Below are 21,424 nucleotides of genomic sequence, written 5' to 3'. Positions count from 1 at the left end.
GCTCACAGGCTTTTAAGACCCCAGACACTACTCACCAAGGTAGAATGTAGAGCATTGTCTTTATAAGCTGTGCAATGCCAATTGAGCTAGATGTTCCCTGAGACCATGGTGAGCCCTCCGCCCAGCAACTCAGTCCCTCAGGAAGTTTGGATGTGTCTATGGGGCTTCCATGACCTTTCCTTGTACAGGTTGTGCTAGTTTCCCCTGTATTGTGTACTATCTCACCCTTCACCCAAGATACCACTTATCTGTTGCCTATTTAGTATTTCCTCCCCACCCCTCCCATCCCAACAAAGATTGTTACATTTTGTGTGTGAGCTTAAAAACTTAATTTTCAGCAAAAATTTGTGTTCTTTGAAGTCAGTTTTTCCCAAGAGAACATAATTGGAGTTTACGTGCTTACAGGCATGTACAAGCAAGCTAAACTAAAAGATTTCTAAGAAACATTCTAGACTTGTTTTAAACAGTCTCTATGAACCAGCTAACCCCATGGCTGTATTCTAAGAGCGTCTGAGTCACCCACCTCGATCCCAGTTCTGGTTTGACTAATATGGATCTAGTGCCCCTGGGTGGTGCAGACGGGTAAGCGCTCGACTCCTAACTGAAGGGTAGGCATTCAAACCCACCCCCGGGCATCTTGGAAGAAAGGCCTGGTGATCTTCCATGAAGGTCACAGCCTCGAGAACCCTATGGAGCAGTTTTACGGGGCACACATGGGGTCCCCATGAGTCAGAAGCGACTCGATGGCATCTGGTTTGGGGTTTCTTTTTTTTTTTCCTAATATGGATCTAAAAGTAAATTCTGTGCCCTGCAGGGAGGAGTCACCCCGAGCTCCAGGTCCCTGTCTTTTGGTGAGGAGAGTACTCCAGTCAGCCAGCTGCGGCTCCCAGAGGCAGCCCACGCCTGGCCCTGGGTGTGGTCTGCATCTGTAGGGGCCCTGTCAGGTCTGTGGAGGAGTCCTCAGGAGCCAGGCAGGCCTGGACTCTCAAGTCGCCTTGGCGGCGGGGTTGGGGAGGGGCATTCAGTGAGTGCATCTGTAACCAAAAACCCATCCATCTTTGCTGGCAGGTGGCTGACTGGATTTCTATTATTAGCTGACAAGTGATGTCACAGAACCTGTCAGGGATCCAGCTAGGGAATCCTCCATGGAAGATAAATGAGAAAGGGGATCGGGTTGTAAACAAAGGTGCCCTCAGATTGACCTCTGGTTGCTGGAGCCTGGGGACATACCAGGCTCCCCGCCCCCCACCCCGACCTTCAGGAAACCCCAGCCAGAACCCAGGCACCAGATCCACTGTGGTAAATCCTCTTCCCAGCAAGGAGTCTGGCTGCCCATCTAAAGTGTGTGAATGTGCTTAACCTAGGGAACCTTCCATTGTTTACTTCAGAGCATACATATGTAGCTTCTGGCAGAAGGCGGGGATATCCCAGAGAGCCCCAGTGCCTCTGTGAATGGACTTTCCAGAGGCTGCGCTCATTTTTTTCCTGAAAAGACAGGAAGAAACACTGGCACGGGGGAAAACTTCTCCCATTTTTTTAATTAGCTGTAAAAGTGAATAGTTGTAAATGAGGGTCATTCCGAGACCCCCACCTGGGAGCCAGGCCTCCTGGGGAGTAGGGCCCTTGGGTGGATTCTGTTACAGTGTAGGATTTGGGAAGCCAGTTGCCCCCCTTCTGCCAGCTCTGGAGTAGTCTTGTCTGCGGGATTATCTTTCTACAGCTGTAGAAGACAACTCTATTCTTGTATTGTCACCCACTTTTAATATGCATTTCGCGGTTTCGCCAACATTTAGTTTGTAAGCATGAGTTAATAAGTTTTTCTAAAAGGTCTCTGCCTTCAAAGTTCATCTTCCCAACATCTCTGAGGATGTCCCTGAATCACTCTGGGCCTGGGGGCACAGGCTCGGACTTGGCAGTGAGTACTCAGCTTTGTGGGCCAGCCGTTCCAACATCTGGTCCCCACCGGCCAGGCCTGGGCAGGACGAATCTCGCAGAAAGATCTGTGTGTAGCTGAAGCTCTCTGAGTAGAAGTGATGTGTATTCATTTCAATGTCAGACTCCTTCCTAGCTCACTCTGTAATCTCTAGGGATTTGTTTAACCTCAGTTTCCTCTAAAGTAAAATGTGAGTAATGGCAATCTTCGAGAGCCTTGCAAGCTTCTAATGAAAGGCACTCTAAGTGTACAATGTTATTACTTACAAGCAGCCAGTGATTCTTCCAGTCCTTATAGTTCAGAAGGTATGTTATTGTAAACTCCATGAGGACAGGGATTTTTGTCTTGTCAGTTTAGTACACTGGAGTATCAGGTCATAGAAAAGAGGCCAGACTATAGTGGACACGTTATTCATTCCGTAAGTATTGTCTATTTAATTAATCAATGAAACCAATACCTATTGAACACCTAATATGCTAATGACTGTGATAGATGATGGAGCCCTGGTGGCACAGTTCTTAAGAGCTCAGCTCCTAACCAAAAGGTCGGCAGTTTGCACTCACCAACTGCTCCTTGGAAACCCTATGGGGCAGTTCTACCCTGTCCCATAATGTCACTATGAGTCGGAATCAACTCGATGGCACTGGGTTTGGGTTTTTTTTTTATTTATGATAGATAATAAAGCAGAAACCTTTAAAGTGTTGGGGTTTTTTTTCCTATGAGGTGAGGTTAATTAATTTTTTCAGGATTCCCACTTAAACGTTGAAAAAATCTGCTAAATTTGGAACTCTGTTATTCTGTGTAATTATAGTTAAAGCCAAATCTTGGAACTCTGATAACAGCATTAAAGAACACCATACCAGTATGGCCTGTGTATTTATAATAACAAGTCTGAATTTCATAACTCCCCAAATGACCTTGTCATTAATGACAGAATGCAGACACCTACAGACTTTTAGGAGGTGTTGAGATGACATAAGGCTCTTTATTAATTTGTATCATTGCTTGCAACTAGCATTGATCATTGCCTAGGACCCAGAGCTAATTTTTCTAATTTGTTTTGTTTTTCTGAAATAGCACAGTAGTTCATCAAATTGATACACCAAGATTTTCACCCATTTTTCTTTACTCTTAGACATCTAGACTATCTTTAATATAAACAAAACAGAACAAACATTTTTCTGCCTCTATCCTTCTTTTTATTAGATTATCTTCTTGGGATAAATACCCAGGAAAGCGATTACCCAGTCAAAAGGTATACATGTGTTTTATGGTCCACAAATGAATTGTGCTGCCAAATAGTTTTCTTAAAAAAAAAGCATTTACTAATTTTCACTGTAAACAATGTAAGAGCAACTAATATTACTACATTGTTATGAGCAATGCATATTGTTACTATTTCTAATAAGATGCTGCCTTGTTTTAATTCTTTTTTTTCCCCAGTGATTAGCAAGGATGGGCTAGCTCCGTTGGTAACTGGCAGCTTTCTGCCCGCCCCCCCTTTTTTTTTTCGGTTATCAGCTAACTCAGGATCCTTGCAAGGTCCACAGACCCCGCAATCAACTGGCAGTAACTCAATGGCGGAGGTTCCAGGTGACCTGAAGCCACCAACGCCAGCCTCCACCCCCCATGGACAGATGACCCCGATGCAAGGTGGCAGGTATGTCAGGGGAGCGCAGAGCCACACGAAACCAGATGAGCATACTGCATGATTTCCTGGAGCAGACTTTCTGGAGAGAGGAAATGGTATTCCCTAGTGAGTGTTTACATGCTGATTACGACTGCCGTACCCATCTCGTTTATCTTGGATGATTTCTGCATTTACCAAGTTCAGGTCTGGTTTACTTTCTGAACACAGCGTTTGGAGGTAACTCCTGCCTTTATCATTAAGCTGTCACTGTTGCATCCCTTCAGAAGCAGTACAATCAGCGTGCATGACCCCTTCTCAGACGTGAGTGACTCGTCGTTCCCAAAACGGAACTCCATGACTCCGAATGCCCCGTACCAGCAGGGCATGAGCATGCCAGACATGATGGGCAGGATGCCTTACGAGCCCAACAAGGACCCCTTTGGTGGAATGAGAAAAGGTATGCACAGAGGGACCTCTCCACGGGCTGGGTCAAGAGGGCATTCTCCCTCTGCCCTTCTACAGCCAGTCCACCCAGAACACATTTGGGTGCCGTGGCTAGGGTCCCGGCTCCTGACCTACTAAACTTACAGCCTTGGGAAAATTACTTAGCATCTCCGTGCCTCAGTTTCCTCATCTAGAAATTGGGATAATAATAGGACCTGCCTGAAAGGGTGCTGTGAGTTTCAAGTGGGTGCACGTGAAGTTCCTGGAAGGGAGGCAGGCATGTACAGTGAGTCACCTGCCCTCAGTTCCGTCAGCCAGCAGCACCATCCTGTCAGCCTGGGTCAGGCGCAGTGCTGGTGCTAGCCAGTCCCTTCCCTCATGGAGTTGACAGTTTCCTGGGGGGAAAACAAAGAAAAATAAGTTAAACCACAAATATAACATTAAATATTGTGGTTAGAGGAAGAAAGGAACTAAGTAGAAACCAATAGAAAGGAAACAAACGGTAATGCCGTTGAGTGGGGAGCATTGGGAAGAAGGACACCCTACTTAGATGGGGTGGTCAGGAGGGAGGGGCTCTGAGGAGGTAGCAGTTACCCACAGAGACCTAAAGAGTGAGGAGCCAGCCATGGGAGGGCGGCAGGTTTGGGGGAGAATGCGCCAAGTTTGAGGAATTGAAAAGTGGCTGGAGCTTAACGAGCAGTGCCAGAGTGGGACCAGGTGGGGCCACCCCACAGTCGGGCTGGGGCCTTCCAACCTTTCTAAGATGTTGATGAGTTTGGGGTTGACCCTAGGTGGAAGGTGTTATGCAGGGACATGGCAGGGCTAATTGTTTTGTAAAAATATAACTGGCCACCTGTGGAGAATGTACTGGGGACAGTAAGAGGAGAACTGGGGAGACCACGAGATGACCATGGCAGTAGCCTAGGAGAGGGAGGCTGAGTTGGAGAAGGACCCCAGCAGGAGGAGAAGTGAAACAGTTCATCACGTGTGTTGGAGGCAGAAACGACAGGACTTGCTGTGGATTGAACATGGGGTAAAGGGAGAAGAAAACATGGTGATGACTGACTGAGTGGGTGAAGATGTCCTTACCTGCAGTGTGGACATTGGGGAAGAAACAGGTAGAGAGGGAGATCAAGAGTCGGCTCTGGGGTCTGTCAAGGTGTGGAGTAGTTGGTGGACTGTGTGTCTGGAGCAGAGCCCAGGGCTGGAGGTAGGTCTGACTTCGGAGTCCTGAGCCTGGAGATGGCATTCGCAGCCGTGGGATGGATAAGATCTGCGAGAGAGTCCAGGGGAGTTTCTTACTGACATTAGGAAACACACCCAGGGTGGCTTTTTCACTTTATGCTTATTAATGCCCAGCGTTTAGTTAGCATGAGGTTTAACCTATGTGAGCCACTGCCCAGGGCCTACAAGCTCCAAGCAGAAACTTGGTTTTTCTGCTTTTTGACATTTTCAAATACAGTTGGGTCCTGCAAAATTGAGACTTGATATGAATATTATTGAACGAAAAATAGTGAATAATATTTTTATGGAAGTACTTTTTCTAGGATCCCTTAAATAACAGTGCCTCCATTATATTTAGGTATTTGGGGTACGTGAATTTCTTGGTATATCATCTGAATAGAGAGAAACATAAAGCCCAAAACTTTGCTTTCCTCCAGTGTTACGGACCAATGACAAAAATAATCTCAAAAATTTATATATTGGGACTATACCATTTAATTTACGAATTAGATTTCTAATATTTCAATAAGATATCTGTTGCATGAAGCAAGATAATCGATATTTGTCCTTTCAAAGTTTTCCAAGTATCCTGCAGGACATATAGTAAACACCTGAGCTCAAGAGTCTAAAAGTTGCAAGTGCTTATCAAGTTTCCCACTGGTCAAAGCTAGTCCCATAAAATGCCTCCTTTGCACTGAGACCAGAAGAACTGGATGGTGCCCAGCTACCATTACTGAATGTTTTGATCAAAGATTCTATAGAAGAATCCTGATCAAAACGGGATAAATTGCAGAACGGAATTTAAACTTATCATGGAATCCAGACTTTCTGTAGCCATAAAGGCTGGATGAACTCCCAAAACTATTGCCCTGAGATAATCTTTAAACCTTAAACCAAAATATCCCCTGAAGTCCTCTTTAAACCAAACAGTAGGCTATCTTAATTACTAAAGAATGTCTGCTTTGAGCATCGTGCTCTTTCAAAGAACTATAAGAGATCAAAGGCAACAGCAACTCAAAAGGTTACATGAAACTTAGGGGGCGAGGAGTTTACATTAATGAGGGAAGAACAACTCAGAGAAAGAATGTGAGAAGGTTGTACAACTTGAAGAATGCAATTAGTGTCACTGCATTGTACCTGCAGAAATTGAATTGCTGTATATTTTGCTGTGTATATTTTCAACAACAACAAATTAAAAAAAAAAGAAAAAAGCTAGTCCCATGGCCAAGCCCAAAGTCATTGTGAAGAGGGGCCTTCACAGGGCTATGGCTATCGGGAGGTGTGCATCTTTGGGTATTGCCAAAGTTTAGTCAGTCATTGTAGGTATTGCCACAAGTCGCACCTATTTAATACTCTGAACAATAGTATGTAGGAGTGCGTGGTCCCTCAGTTCCTTAGAAATAATGATTATGAATCATTTTAATATTTGCCAGTCAGATTGGCAAAAAAAAAAAAAACATTTTTTTAAGCCTGGTGATTATTTCAACTTGGATTTCCTTAATTGTTGGTGAGGTTACCCATCTTTTCATATGTTGATAGGCCATTTATTTTCTTATTCTGTGAATGTCCATTAATGTGTTTGCCCATTTTTTAATTTGTCTCTTCTCCTATTGATTTTTAAGAACTCTTTGTATATTAGGGAATTAAGCTATTTAACTTTAATTATGTCCCTTAATTTCTATCTGTCTCTGTTTTCACCTCTGTAAAATGGAAATTAACATCAAAACTAACTCTACCTCAGGTTGATATGAGATTGATAAGGTGAAATATAGGAAAGCACATTGAAAAGGAAAACACCTTGTACCTGTATTTAGCTTTGTTGTTGATGCTCCTCTGTCAGCCAAACAAATTTTATCAGCTCACAGAACTTTAATCAGCTTTGGCCTCATATAACATAAAATGACCATCATAGACTGAGGAAAGGTAGTGGTACTGTGTATCAATTAGAATTTATATTAAAATGTTTAATTTGCCTCCAGGCTAGTTTCTGGGCTTGACCCAGTTTCCTTCTGGTTCTGAGCTGATGCAGATTTGCGTATCTGACCTAACTGGCTTTCCACTCTCTGCTAGAAATAGTTGTGTCTCATCCCATGTTGAGCTATTCTTACTCCCTAGTTATTTTCTCTTCCCTGATTGTGGAGTGAAACAGTGGGCGGGTGTTTGTGTTCAGGTTGTCACTCTCTCTGAGGGGAGGAACTAACTTTATATGCAGTGTTTTATTTCTTCCTCACAACTACCCATGAGATGGTGTCACCCACCTCCTTTTAGACAAGGAGTTAAACTTGGACATTGAGTAGCTTCTCCAAGTAAGTAATGGATCTGGGCCCGTGTTAGTCTTCTGTGTGACTGCATAACAAATCACCATAAACTTAGCAGCTTTATACAACATACATTCATTCTTTCACAGTTTTCTGTGGGTCAGTGGTTGGGTCCTCTGCTCAGGGTCTCACAAAGCTGAACTCAAAGTGTCACCTGGGGCTGTGGTTCTCATCTGGGACTCAGGGTCCTCTTCCAAGCTCAGTGAGGTTGTTGGCAAGATTCAGTTCCTCACGGTTGTAGGACTGAAGTTCCCATTTCCTTGTTGTCTGTTGTCTGGGTCCATCCACAGCTCCTAGAGGCTGCCTGCCCTTCTGGACTTGGGTCCCTCTCCACAACATGGCAGAAATGGGAATGTCCCTGACTTACTCCACCTCTAACCTCTAGACCCAAATTTAAAGGACTCATGTGCTTAGGTCAGGCCAACCCAGAGAGTCTCCCTTTTGGTTAACTCAGAGTCAACTGGTTAGTAAACTGAAGTATATCTGCAAAATCCCTTTTGTCATATAGTGTAACATCATCATGAGAGTGATGTCCCATCAAACTCACAGGTTCTTGCCACACTCAAGGGAAGGAGCTTATACCAGGCATGTGTACCTGGCCAGGAGTAGGGGGGGCACACCGGAAATCATAGGCCCCGTCTTGACACCAGAACTGTGCTGTTTCATTAGTATTATTGTCTGCCATATCTAGGATATGATACAATGTGTTAAAAAAAAACACAGAAATTAGAAGGGATCTTTGGGTCCTTTGTCTTTAAAAAATGCTTAATTTTACATTTTTTATTGAAAATATTGCAGTGCCTGGGAGTAGTGAGCCCTTTATGACGCAAGGACAGATGCCCAATAGCAGCATGCAGGACATGTATAACCAGAGTCCTTCTGGGGCCATGTCCAACCTGGGCATGGGCCAGCGGCAGCAGTTCCCCTACGGAGCCAGTTACGACCGGAGGTGAGTGGCCTTGAGGTGGCAATGAGACAATGTCACGGGAACTCTGCTTTTCTCACACACGTTTCTGAGCCCTGGTAGCTGGGTCTCCAGTGATAACCTCACATCTGCTTTCCTGCTGGCACAATAAGAGGTGGTTGCTGTTGGTGAACAAGTGTGAGCTAGAGGGGGTAACAGGATGGGAGGGACCTTGTCCTGGGCAGTCAGGTGCAGCTGTATTCTATAACCGAATACCCAAAAGCACAAGTTAGAAATATGCTGGGGCTGGCCGGGCAGGCCGGGCCGGGCAGGAGGCTTCTCCCTGTGAGAGACGTCCTCAGAGCACTAGAATTCCCTCTGGGGTGCGAGCAGTGATTTGGCGAGCTCCAGGGTCCAGACATCTCCTTCTGTGAGCTGCCAGGGATTCTTCAGTTTCGCAGTTTCTGTCTCGGGGATGTGTGCAGTGGTAGCTGCTCCCAGCTCTCAGCAGGCTCAAGGTGCAGAGAGTGCCTGCCAGGGTCTTCCAGGCCTTGCCTTTTAAGGTGTCCTCACTCTTCCCTATGAACAATTTATACACACCGAGGAACATCACAGCTCAGGCCCCCTGGAGCGGCTGGCAGGGAGGTCACCCCGACACCATATTGCTAAGAAGGCGGCCGTACTGACACCACGTATTTTGATTCAGTAAAAGGGAAGTCGCTGAAATGTGACTGAGAGGTGGTCCAAAAACTGCTTCCTGCAGTAGCGTCTCAGGGTGAACTTTCTGTGAAGAAGGCCCCTGGCCCATGGCTCAGGTTCCAGTGCTACAAAAACCCCTCCCCTTTGTCTGTTCTTTATCTCCCAAGAAGAGAAACGCTTAGAAGCAAAAGCCTTTAATATTTGTGGGGTTTAAAGAACAATAAATGGAGGCACAAGAGAGGCTCTTCTCTTCACTGGGCACACTTGGCGTCCCCCGGCACAGGGGCCGCGCTCGGCGTCCCCCGGCGCAGCGCTGCCTTGGGGATCACATCCTTCCAAATCCAGGCCGCAGTGGTGCTGCTGCGGGGGGTGCCTCAGTCTGGGCCCCTCCCCTCATCAATCTCCCATGCTGGGTCAGACAGAAGGGTTTTATTAAGGAAGAGGTTTCACTGGGTTAATACAAGGGGAAAAAAAAGTTTGAAAAGTCACTGTTTTACCAAATAAGGTTTCTATGTAGCATCTTCTGTGAGCCTGGTTTTTGAGAATACACAGCCATCCAGTGCTTGAGGTGACATGGTTATCTTCTAATGGGGACTTGGAGTCCCTGGGTGGTATAAACAGTTAACATGCTCAACTAGTAATCAAAAGGTTGGTGGTTCAAGTCCACCCAGAGGCACCTCGGAAGAAAGACCTGGCAGTCTTCTGCAAAATCAGCTGTTGAAGATCCTATGGAGCACAGTTTTGCATACTCTAACACGGGTCTCTATGAGTTGGAGTCAATTCAATGGCGTTTAGTTAATAGTGACTTAAGGCTTTACTCTTCTAATTCTTACTACTGGCTGTAGCTGTAGTGAATATTTATCAGTTATCTGACTTAACTAGTTAACCATTACGCAGTGTTTAGTGCACTCAGGTTTGGTGTTTTTGAGGGTCTAGTAAAAGCTGTTGATTTTTTTTTTTTTTGGCTGAAAGTTTAGAAGGAGTAAGTTGTACTGGGGTATGTATTCTGAAAGGAACCCAAGCTGATACTTTTCTGTTTCTTCTGGTATGCTTTCTAGAACTTTGTGTGACCTAGTTTTAATAGTTGTTTTGACTTTATCACATGAGAAAGATGGATTTACCTCATGGTTAAGTTTTCTCTTCGGAGAAGTATTTCCTCTTATTCAGCTTAAATTTTATTTGTGTCAGTTAAAGTCCCTTCCTCCTAACTGTAAACGTCTTTCTAGATACCAGCGTAGTTAGAGGAAACTTCCTCTATATCTGCTTTACATGGGATATTCTAAACATTCATTTGTTCTTATTCTCATTCCTTGATCAGCTGAAGAATATGTTCAGGCCAACTGTGCTCCTTCTTACAAGATTCTAAATTAGTTTATTTTTTCAAAATTGCAAATCCATTATCCTTCTAAATACGCTACTTTTCATGGTATTTGTAATTTCTCAATGTAGTAGCAGTTGAAAAATTGTTCGTTCCTGTTTTAAGATGTAATAGCACTCTTCAGTCATCCCTGTTATTTCCTGTAGCCCTTTAGAGTCATAGGACTTTGAAATTTTGAGTACTTATATCTGTACCGCTATTAGCCCTGGTGGCACAGTTGTTAAGAGCTCAGCCGCTAACCAAAAGGTCGGCAGTTCGAATCCACCAGCTGTTCCTTGGAAACTGTATGGGGCAGTTCTACTCTGTCCCACAGGGTCACTGTGAGTCGGAATTGACTCAAGAGCAACAGGTACAGGTATTAGCTAACTCAGTATCATGTGAATTAATTTTGAAGTGTAGCTTTTAAAAATCAGACCTTTACATTCAGGACAAAGAAGTGAGAAGCGGGATCACTTCCCATAATTATATGTCCATGCCCTGGTACTGCTTTTAGGGAAAATGCCCTTGGTTCTCAGATTCCTTTTGCTTTGTCTTGCTCTCACTAACACCTCACATCAGAATGTTGAAGAACGCTTCCTAATGGGAACTTGGTGAGATGGGCCAGGCTTCTGCCTCAGAGGCAGAGGATCTGAGGAATGTTTGCAGGATGCCTGCCTGTTCAACCGGTATTCCTCTGACTCCTATTAACCAGCAGCCCAAACCAGGGGCCTGCCAGTGTTCCCTGAAATGGGTGTTCCCATCCCTTTTGCTAAAGTTAAAGTGTTGGTGCTTCTGCTAGGTGTGTCTCGGTTAGAAAGTGTGTATTGTGGAGGAAAGACAGAGAAGTTTAGGGATATGAGGCTTCCAGAAATGGATGGTTTGTTTCTCCGCTGGCCGGAAGCTCTTCATAACTTAAGTTTTCTTTGAATGCCTCGTTCTAGGCATGAACCTTACGGGCAGCAGTATCCAGGCCAAGGCCCTCCCTCAGGACAACCCCCATATGGAGGCCACCAGCCTGGACTGTATCCACAGCAGCCGGTGAGTTGGCAAGTGGGTGGGGATCCCTTCATTGTCTGCTTTTCTCCTGGAGGCTAAAATCCGGACTTATTGTACTTCTGAAGATTTGCGGAAGTGTAACAAAAACAACTAGCATTTATTGAACTTTCAGGATGTATTTGTTTAGTGTTAGAAAATACTCCTTGGGATTTTGAAGTCAGCAAATTAAAAATTGCTCCTGCTAAAGGGTATCCTGAATCAAATGTAACATTCCTAGCAGCCTCTAAGTTCAGTACATTCAGCCTTGTAAATAATAACAAGCCTGTGCTAAGTTCAGTTTGATTGTGTCAATTGTGTGTCTTGTTGTATCAAATATGTTTTAAAGCGGACATGTAGAAAAAGCAGCTTAAAATGTTATATACTAATAGCTAAAGTTAATTGGATTTTTAAAAATAAAATATTAAAAACAACGTATTTTGACCCTGCGTGGCACAAATGGTTAAGTGTCCAATTGCTAACCAAAAGATTTGAAGGTTCTGGTCCACGAAGAGGCACCTTGGAAGAAAGGCCGGGGGAGCTTCTGAAAAATCAGTTCTTGAAAACCCTGTGGAGCACAGTTGTACTCTGACACACATGGGGTCGCCATGAGTTGGAATTGACTCCATGGCACCTAGTTTGGGTTTGTTTTTTAAACTGATGAGGCCAAATTTATACTGGCTCATAGGCAGCTCTCTGAGATTTTGTCGTGCCAGGCCCCTGCTTCCTGTTATCGGTACTGATGGAGAGAATCGCCCCTCTGGGTGTGGCTTTCCAGGCCCAGAGGAATTGCTGTTTCTAAACTTTTCAGGAGACCTCTTGCAAATGGATTTTTTTTTTTTTTTTTTTAAGATTTTTTAAACCACAAAGCAGTTTTAAACATTTATTTGATTTCACAGGCGCATATATATACTCTCAATTGTAAGTGATTTTAAACAATGTTTAAGGTAGAGTGATAAAATAGTACTGAAAACGTTGGCACCTCCCTCCCTCGGGTCAGAAGAGCCCTGCCACCCAGATTATGTGCTGGTGCCCCGAGTGCCACAAGGAGGAGAGGCAGTGACAGGTGCTGCACCCAGCCTGTCCCCAGAAGCCGGGACCAGCGCAGGGCATTCCTGGGAGAATCTGACCTGAACTAAGCTAGAAGTGGGGGGTGGGGTGCCCCTAGACTATTGGGCTTCAGGGAACACTGGTCCAGTTTGAGGTGCCAAATCCATTTCATCCAGGAACCTCCCTGCCTGCCTCCAGAGTTCCCAGTCCATTCCTGAGGGGTGGTCTCCTGCCCTTACTGATGCTACCCCAGTGTCCCCCAAGCCTCGACCCAGCATCCGCCTGTGCGGTGGCCACAAAGCAGTGCTGTCCCAACACTGCAGCCCTGGAAGGCGAAAGGGAAGGAGGGCTTTCTTTCCACAGAAAGTTTCAGGCACAGGAAAACCCACTTCTGAAGTCCTCTCCTCAGAATGAGGCATGGTGCTGTCTGACCCTGACGCACAGCACATAACTCGTTAGTCCTTAGCTTTTGGGGGAGCTTCCCATACTCATTGTGAAGTGCACATTCCGCCAGGTAATCACCATCGAGCATCATCAGAGTGTGCGTGAGTAAGCCGTAGGAGCACATCAGTGTGATTTGTCTTTCTGTGGATTTCAGAATTACAAACGCCATATGGACGGTATGTACGGGCCCCCAGCGAAGCGCCACGAGGGAGACGTGTACAACATGCAGTACGGCGGCCAGCAGCAGGAGATGTACAGCCAGTACGGAAGCTCCTACTCGGGGCCAGACCGGAGGCCCCTCCAGGGCCAGTACCCGTACCCCTACAACCGAGAGCGGATGCAGGGCCCCGGGCAGATGCAGGCGCACGGCCTCCCGCCGCAGATGATGGGCGGCCCCATGCAGGCGGCCTCGGGCGAGGGCCCTCAGCAGAACCTGTGGGCGGCGCGCAACGATATGCCTTACCCCTACCAGAACCGGCAGGGCCCCGGCGGCCCCGCACAGGCACCTCCCTATCCCGGCGTGAGCCGCACGGATGATATGATGGTACCGGACCAGAGGATCAATCACGAGAGCCAGTGGCCTTCCCACGTCAGCCACCGTCAGCCTTACATGCCGTCTTCAGCCTCCATGCAGCCCATCACGCGACCGCCTCAGTCGTCCTACCAGACGCCACCGTCACTGCCAAACCACATCTCCCGGGCGCCCAGCCCCGCGTCCTTCCAGCGCTCCCTGGAGAACCGCATGTCACCAAGCAAGTCTCCCTTCCTGCCCTCGATGAAGATGCAGAAGGTCATGCCCGCGGTCCCCACCTCACAGGTCACGGGGCCCCCACCCCAGCCACCCCCCATCCGAAGGGAGATCACTTTTCCTCCTGGTTCCGTAGAAGCATCACAGCCAGTCTTGAAACAAAGGCGAAAGATTACCTCAAAAGACATTGGTAAGCATTCCAAAAATTTTATTCCTGAAGTGAATTCCAGATGCAATCTAGAATTTTAATTTTAGGTTAGAGGTTGTTGTTGTCAGGTGCCGTGAGTCCCTTCCGACTCAGAGCCAGCCTGTGTACAACAGAAGGAAACACCGCTGGGTCCTGCGCCATCCTCACAGTCGTTTTAATGCTTGAGCCCATTGTTGCAGCCACTGTGTCAGTCCATCTCCTTGAGGGTCTTCCTCTCTTTCACTGACCCTCTACTTTACCAAGCATGATGTCCTTCTCCAGGGATTGATCCCTCCTGACAACATGTCAAAAGTATGTGAGACATAGTCTCACCATCCTTGCTTCTAAGGAGCATTCTGGTTGCACTTCTTCCAAGGTTAGAGGTAGTTGCCGTTAATCTCAAAGAGACGAAATTCTTACGACTACAAACTAGATGGGCATGTTCTTAGGTAGCAAAAATTATTGGAAAAGACTAATCTGAATGAAGAAACAGTATTAGGGAAGGGCTTGAAATGAAATGGTATTTTTCTGTGTGGATGTTACGTGTGTGAGGGATCAGAGCTGTAGGTAGGAGTCAGGGAATTAGTCCTCAGTGATTGTATGCTACATTTTGGGTGTAAAGGTTTGACCTTAACCAAGCCACTTAATCTCTGCAGTACATGGTAAACAGAAGGCTCATGAAACTCTAAAGCTGACCTGAGAACAGTTGAAGGCACGCCACTCTGTAACTTTGGTAACAACATACAGACAGTGAGTCTCGCTGAGAAAAAAGTAGGAGCTGAATACTATATAGAGAGTTGATGTAATCTGGACAGCACTGTTAGATTTGGGCCAAGGAACTGTTTCAGTTGAATGCTGGTATCGCTCATCCATCTTATATGGAATGTTCTGAATACTCATTAGAGATTTAGGATGCTGGAAGTACTCACAATTTTTCTGCATTGTTTTTGAAGTACTTTTAACGCAGCAAAGGAAATAATAGAGCTCAGTTGTGTAAGAAATGTTTTGAAAATCTCAAAATCACTTGACTTGAAATCATTTGCAGTGATTGGGACGTTAAAGATATTAAAGATTTTTTTTTAATTTCTTAGTGCGTGATATATCAGTATTTGTCTTCAACCCAGAGAAATGTATATTCCTTATTTTAAAAAGAAAGTTAACTTTTCTATTATAAAAATAATATGTACCTACCCAAGAAAATTTTAAAAATAGATAAAGGTGGAAGAACCCATAGTCCCATTCTCGAAACCACATTATGGCCGGTGGTCTCGTGGACCTCACTGCAGACCATTTGGTTGGTTGTGGTTAGAGGGCTCTGCTGTACCCAGCTAATACTGTACACCAGGTGCTTCTGCTAGGATTCTTGAGACACCTTCCACTAAAATTGAGATACATGACAGGTCTATTCTCCTAGCCCCGTCTGATGAAAATCTTAAAAACTTTTCATGTAATCATTTTGTTTTCTTCAGTATCAGGAAGGGGGGGAGCAGGTGGTGGCAGCACCCCTTTCATCTCCTGTTCCTTGACTCAGACCAAGATCTTGCAAAACCAGAACCATCAAGGTGGCAGAGACTTCTCAGCAGTATTTTCTTGGGGCAGGCACACAGAATTGGAACAGCATGGGGAACCAGGATTTTACATCTAAGGATGTGCTGTTTTGAAATTAAACCTGGCTTACGTTCTGCATACTTGCCAGCCCTCCAGAGACACCCCTTGAGACATTTGTGAATGGAGAAGGCAAAGAAGACAAATGCCACTTTTGGGTTTGACTCAATTATTAAAAACTCTGAGATGTTATTACAGACCCCTTTAGGTGGCAAAAAGAGAGAACGTGAAGATGAGAAAGGACCATTTGTGCTTGACCTTCCCACTCTAGAAGCACTTTTGGCACCTGTTTAACCAACAAAGCAAAAGATCTTAACAACTGAAGTTTCTAGCACAGCTTATTACCTCCGTAGAAAATCTGCAAAGGACCACGCTCAACTGTTCCTCAGAGCGTTTGCTTAAAATCAACATCTCACTCAGTCCAACACTCCAGTTCTTTTTTTTTATTATTCTTTTCGTTTTCTATTCTTTCGTACATAGAGTTAATATTAATTATATCCTCATTTCTTTTCCCTGTTCTTAGTAACTCCTGAGGCATGGCGTGTGATGATGTCCCTTAAATCAGGTCTCTTGGCTGAAAGTACTTGGGCTTTGGACACTATTAATATTCTCCTATATGATGACAGCACTGTCGCTACCTTCAATCTCTCCCAGGTAAGTCAGCCCCAGTCCCATTAAGGACCAAAGTAGAATATATCAGAAAATGAAATTATGCGCAGTGCTTGCACTGATGCCTAAGTTAATTCTCACTGATGCATCTAACATTTTTAACATTGTAGTTGTCCTAAACCAACAATCAGTGTATAGTTGTTTGAAATCTTAGGCTAGGATAGCATTAACTTCAGTCTTTAATATATATGTGTATTGTTTTCTCATAAGAAAACAATGAGCTTGTATACATACAGACTGGGAATAGATGACAGCAGTAAAGTTAAATTGTTGTTTAGTAATGAAGATTAGCAGGCCAGTGGGAATTAATCAAAATGTTACAAAGCTATGACTGTATACAGTGTCAGAAATGAAGTTGCAGTGGGACATTACCCTACTTTCCAGGGGGGACCTGACATCTTTCTTCTAATTAAAAAGAAATTGAAAATAAATTTTATATTATAGAAAATATATAATATGTATAAAAGTAGAGCAGTTTAATGAACCCCCCTGTACACATCAGTCCAGCTAAAATAGTTATCAGCTCATAGCCAAACATGGGTTTGGTCTACTCTACCCATTTCTATCTCTCTCCAGATTACTTGGAAGCCCTCGTTGAAAAGCCAACTACTTTTTAATGTGCTTAAAACCCTCCTTTGTTCAGAGCTAGGCTTAAAGTAGCTTCCAGCATAACAGCTAGAAGAGAGAAGGGGAAGTGAGATTTAGGAAAAATGCCCAAGGGTCAGCTGGGCTGCAGACTTTTAAAGAAATACTTAAAAACACAACAAGAAGAGGTAACTTTCCTGACTGTTTATGAAAAACCCTGCTTGGTGGGGGAGGGGGCAAAAAACCCTAATTTCCTTGCTTCAGTGGAAATGAGACCAGAATCTCCCTTTTTTTCTTCCTTCTCTCATTTAAGTCCTCACTATTGCCCTGAAAGGCAATTTTTCAATTGATTGGAAGCATATTAATAAGGTCATAAACATTGCATGAAGTCTGTTTTAATAGAAAATAAGTACTGAAGAAATTTATTCTGCCTTTGTGTAGTGGTTAAGAGCTACGGCTGCTAACCAAAAGGCTGGCAGTTCAAATCCACTAGACGCTCCTTGGAAACTATGGGGCAGTTCTGCTCTGCCCTGTAGGGTGCTGTGAGTCGGAATTGACTCAGCAGTAACAGGTTTGACTTTGGTTTTGATTTTGCTAGAAGTAATTAACTTCCATCCTTAGATTAGGGGTAATGCTAACCAAAAGGTTGGCAGCTCAAATCCGCCAGCTACTCTTTGGAAACCCTATGGGGCAGCTCTGTTCTGTCGTATAGGGTTGCTATGAGTCAAAATCAACTCAATGGCAACGGGTTTGGTTTGTTTTTTGGTTGATCACACATTTTCATAATCAGAATTGCTTTGTCAATTTCTCCTTTTCGCCTGAAAAAAAAGTAAACTTTAGGGGAAAAGAAACACCTAAACGTCCTTTTGAGAGATGATGCCCTCACTATCTTAAAAGCAAGTACTTTATAGTTGATAGCTGGGCTTCCTCTTACATCTTAGTGATTATTTCAAACCCATGTTTAAGACTCTGACATTAGGCTATAAAAGTATGGTTGATTTCCGCAGCGCCTGTCGTTAAAGAATCCTTTTTATTCCTTATTCTCTGTCATCCCCAAATGTGGTGGTGTTTGTGTTGGGGAAAGGGACTGGGTAGTTGCTGATCATAGAGAGTGTTGTTTTCTTCTTGATACAAACATTTACTTAAAGAAACAAAACTGACTCTCAGAGGCAATAGCTTTCTCTTAGTGAGTTTTGTCTTTCAGCTGGAGTTGTGAATAACTGAAATGAAAAATGGCATTCTATGGAACATCCTGATTCATTTGTCAGGGACTAAATTGATTTATTTTTAATTTTCAGTGTTTATGAGCTACTACGTTGCCGAAATTATCTTCTCTAAAAGATATATGGAGAATGTAAATTAGGGTAACCTGTGGCACCTGAGACAAAAATAACCATAAAATCCTAAGGATAATAACCATAAAAACCCAGGCAAGCAAGTGTCGAATAAATAATAGAAGAGAAGAGAATCACTTTGGGTGAACAAGTCTATAAAATCCACACCCCCACTCTTCTAATGATGAGTGTGCTGTATCTAACTCAGAAAAAATGGTGAGGAACCACCAAGCACTCCTGGTCGGTAGCGTTAGAAAACAGAAAATACAGCGAAACCTGGGAGAGCCAGAACTCGCTGGGACTGCCTTGTTTTTCCAGGTCTCGCAAGTTTTTGCCTTTGACAGGGTGCGGTCTTACCGCTTTTCTGTCTCTCCTTTTAGTGGAAAATATTTGAGTTGTCCTCCTCTGATGGTTCCAGCTTTCGCAGGTTTTACTGTACATAGTGAGTTTGCATAGTGAGCAGCAAATAAGAAACACCGTGAATGTTGGTTTAGTTAGTACTGTAAGATGTAGGGAGTTAGTTCTCACTGAGACGTACTCATCTTTCTTGGCCTAGCTGAAAAGGAATGGAAACATATGAGACCGTAATCATAAAAATGCACTGGTACCTGTCGGGAATTACTCCCTCCTCGGTCCTAGACCATATTGTGACAGCATGTCTATTCTTTGCTTCCCCTTCTCCTCTCTAGCTGTCTGGATTTCTCGAGCTTTTGGTAGAGTACTTTAGAAAATGCCTCATCGACATCTTTGGAATTCTCATGGAATATGAAGTGGGAGATCCCAGCCAAAAAGCACTTGATCACACTGCAGTGAGGAGGGATGAGAGCCAGTCCTTGGCAGACGATTCTGGGAGAGAGGAGGAAGACGCTGAATGTATCGATGACGAGGACGATGAGGAGGAGGAAGACAGTGAGAAGGCCAATGCTGACGAGAAGAGCAGTATGGCTTTCCCCTCTCCCGACGCCGCTGCCGATCTGAAGGAGAAGCCCAAGCAAGCGAGCAAGTTTGACAAGCTGCCCATAAAGATAGTCAAGAAGAACAACCTGTTTGTGGTTGACCGCTCCGACAGGCTGGGCCGCGTGCAGGAGTTCAGCAGTGGCCTCCTGCACTGGCAGCTTGGCGGCGGGGACACCACCGAGCACATCCAGACGCACTTCGAGAGCAAGATGGAGATTCCGCCCCGCAGGCGCCCACCACCCGCTCTGAGCTCGGCAGGCAGAAAGAAAGACCAGGAAGGGAAAGGGGACGCAGAGGAGCAGCAGGAGAAAAGCATCATCGCCACCATCGATGACGTGCTGTCGGCCCGACCGGGGGCGCTGCCCGAGGAAGCCCACCCCGGGAACCAGGCTGAGAGCAGCAAGTTTCCCTTCGGCATCCATCAGGCCAAGAGCCACCGGAACATCAAGCTGCTGGAGGACGAGCCGCGGAGCCGCGACGAGACGCCCCTGTGCACCATCGCACACTGGCAGGACTCGCTGGCCAAGCGCTGCATCTGTGTGTCCAACATCGTCCGGAGCTTGTCCTTTGTGCCTGGCAATGATGCCGAGATGTCCAAACATCCGGGCTTGGTGCTGATCCTGGGGAAGCTGATCCTCCTTCACCACGAACACCCTGAGAGGAAGCGAGCCCCACAGACCTACGAGAAGGAGGAAGACGAGGACAAGGGGGTGGCCTGCAGCAAAGACGAGTGGTGGTGGGACTGCCTCGAGGTGCTGAGGGACAACACGCTGGTCACGCTGGCCAACATTTCCGGGCAGCTAGACTTGTCGGCTTACACGGAAAGCATCTGCTTGCCAATCTTGGATGGCCTGCTGCACTGGATGGTGTGCCCGTCCGCAGAGGCACAAGACCCCTTTCCAACCGTGGGGCCCAACTCGGTCCTGTCACCTCAGAGACTTGTGCTGGAGACCCTCTGTAAACTCAGCATCCAGGACAACAACGTGGACCTCATCCTGGCCACACCCCCGTTCAGTCGCCAGGAGAAATTCTATGCTACGTTAGTTAGGTACGTTGGGGATCGCAAGAACCCAGTCTGTCGAGAAATGTCCATGGCGCTTCTATCGAACCTCGCCCAAGGGGACGCGTTAGCCGCGAGGGCGATAGCTGTGCAGAAGGGAAGCATTGGAAACTTGATAAGCTTCCTGGAGGACGGGGTCACGATGGCCCAGTACCAGCAGAGCCAGCACAGCCTCATGCACATGCAGACCGCCCCCCTGGAGCCACCTAGCGTGGACATGATGTGCAGGGCAGCCAAGGCGTTGCTGGCCATGGCCAGAGTGGACGAAAACCGCTCCGAGTTCCTCTTGCACGAGGGTCGGTTGCTGGATATCTCGATATCAGCGGTCCTGAACTCTCTGGTTGCGTCTGTCGTCTGTGATGTACTGTTTCAGATCGGGCAGTTATGACACAAGTGAGAAGGCACGCATGTGTGAGTGAAGATTAGAGGGTCACATAGAACTGGCTGTTTTCTGTTCTTGTTTATCCAGCGTAGGAAGAAGGAAAAGAAATCTTTGCTCCTCTGCCCCATTCACTATTTACCAATTGGGAATTAAAGAAATAATTAATTCGAACAGTTATGAAATTAATATTTGCTGTCTGTGTGTATAAGTACATCTTTTTTTTTTTTAATTTTTTTTAACCAAAGTTGCTGTCTAGTGCATTCAAAGGCCACTTTTGTTTTTCATAGATTTTCAGTGTTCTTTTCCATGTCGTATTGCATATTTTTTTGGGAAGCGAATTGACTCTAGAGAAGAAATATTGTGATAACACATGCTAAGATGGGAAAATTTCGCCACACTGAGGCAAAAAGGGTGAAAAACGATCAATTTCCTATGCGTTTTATTTTTCAGATCAGGAAAAAAAAAAAAAAACCTGTATCCCATGACCCAAAGCTCTGTGCAATAGAAACCTCTAGAGATGTAGGCATAGGGGCTCAAGGAGGTGTGTCAGTCAGTAGTCAGACTATGAAATGATACTGGTCTCTCTGCAGGAAAATGGTTTCGTTTGGCTAGGAGCAAAAATGACGTTTTCTAAGTCACGATTGAAAATACATACCTGGCAACCATCGACGCAAACTGCGCCCTCCCGCTGCGCTCATGTCTGCCGTCTGTCCTCTGGCCTTCCACGTTACCGTTCACAATTCCTTTCAGCATTTTTTAAGTTTTTTTTTTTTTTTTTACTGCCTATGGGCTGTGATGTATATAGAAGTTGTACATTAAACATACCCTCATTTTTTTTCTTTCTTTTTTTTTTTTTAGTACA

General features: G+C 45.3%; 1 protein-coding gene across 3 annotated transcripts in view; it reads left to right on the top strand.

The window, feature by feature from the left end:
* The window catches only part of ARID1B (AT-rich interaction domain 1B), a 35,498-nt gene extending 14,164 nt beyond the window's left edge, over positions 1-21,334 (top strand). For all 3 annotated transcript variants that reach the window (XM_023728849.1, XM_023728842.1, XM_023728839.1), the window contains 7 exons: positions 3,455-3,593; positions 3,848-4,020; positions 8,348-8,498; positions 11,451-11,547; positions 13,190-13,973; positions 16,099-16,229; positions 18,853-21,334. In XM_023728849.1, the coding sequence (XP_023584617.1) occupies positions 3,455-3,593; positions 3,848-4,020; positions 8,348-8,498; positions 11,451-11,547; positions 13,190-13,973; positions 16,099-16,229; positions 18,853-20,568 (3,191 nt within the window). In that variant the 3' untranslated portion in view covers positions 20,569-21,334. The remainder of the gene's footprint in view (positions 1-3,454; positions 3,594-3,847; positions 4,021-8,347; positions 8,499-11,450; positions 11,548-13,189; positions 13,974-16,098; positions 16,230-18,852) is intronic.
* Positions 21,335-21,424: the final 90 nt, after the last annotated feature.

The sequence above is a fragment of the Trichechus manatus genome, unplaced genomic scaffold, assembly GCF_000243295.1.
Source record: "Trichechus manatus latirostris isolate Lorelei unplaced genomic scaffold, TriManLat1.0 scaffold00002, whole genome shotgun sequence".
Classification (NCBI taxonomy): Eukaryota; Metazoa; Chordata; class Mammalia; order Sirenia; family Trichechidae; genus Trichechus; species Trichechus manatus.
This window is presented reverse-complemented; position numbering and strand designations above follow the sequence as displayed.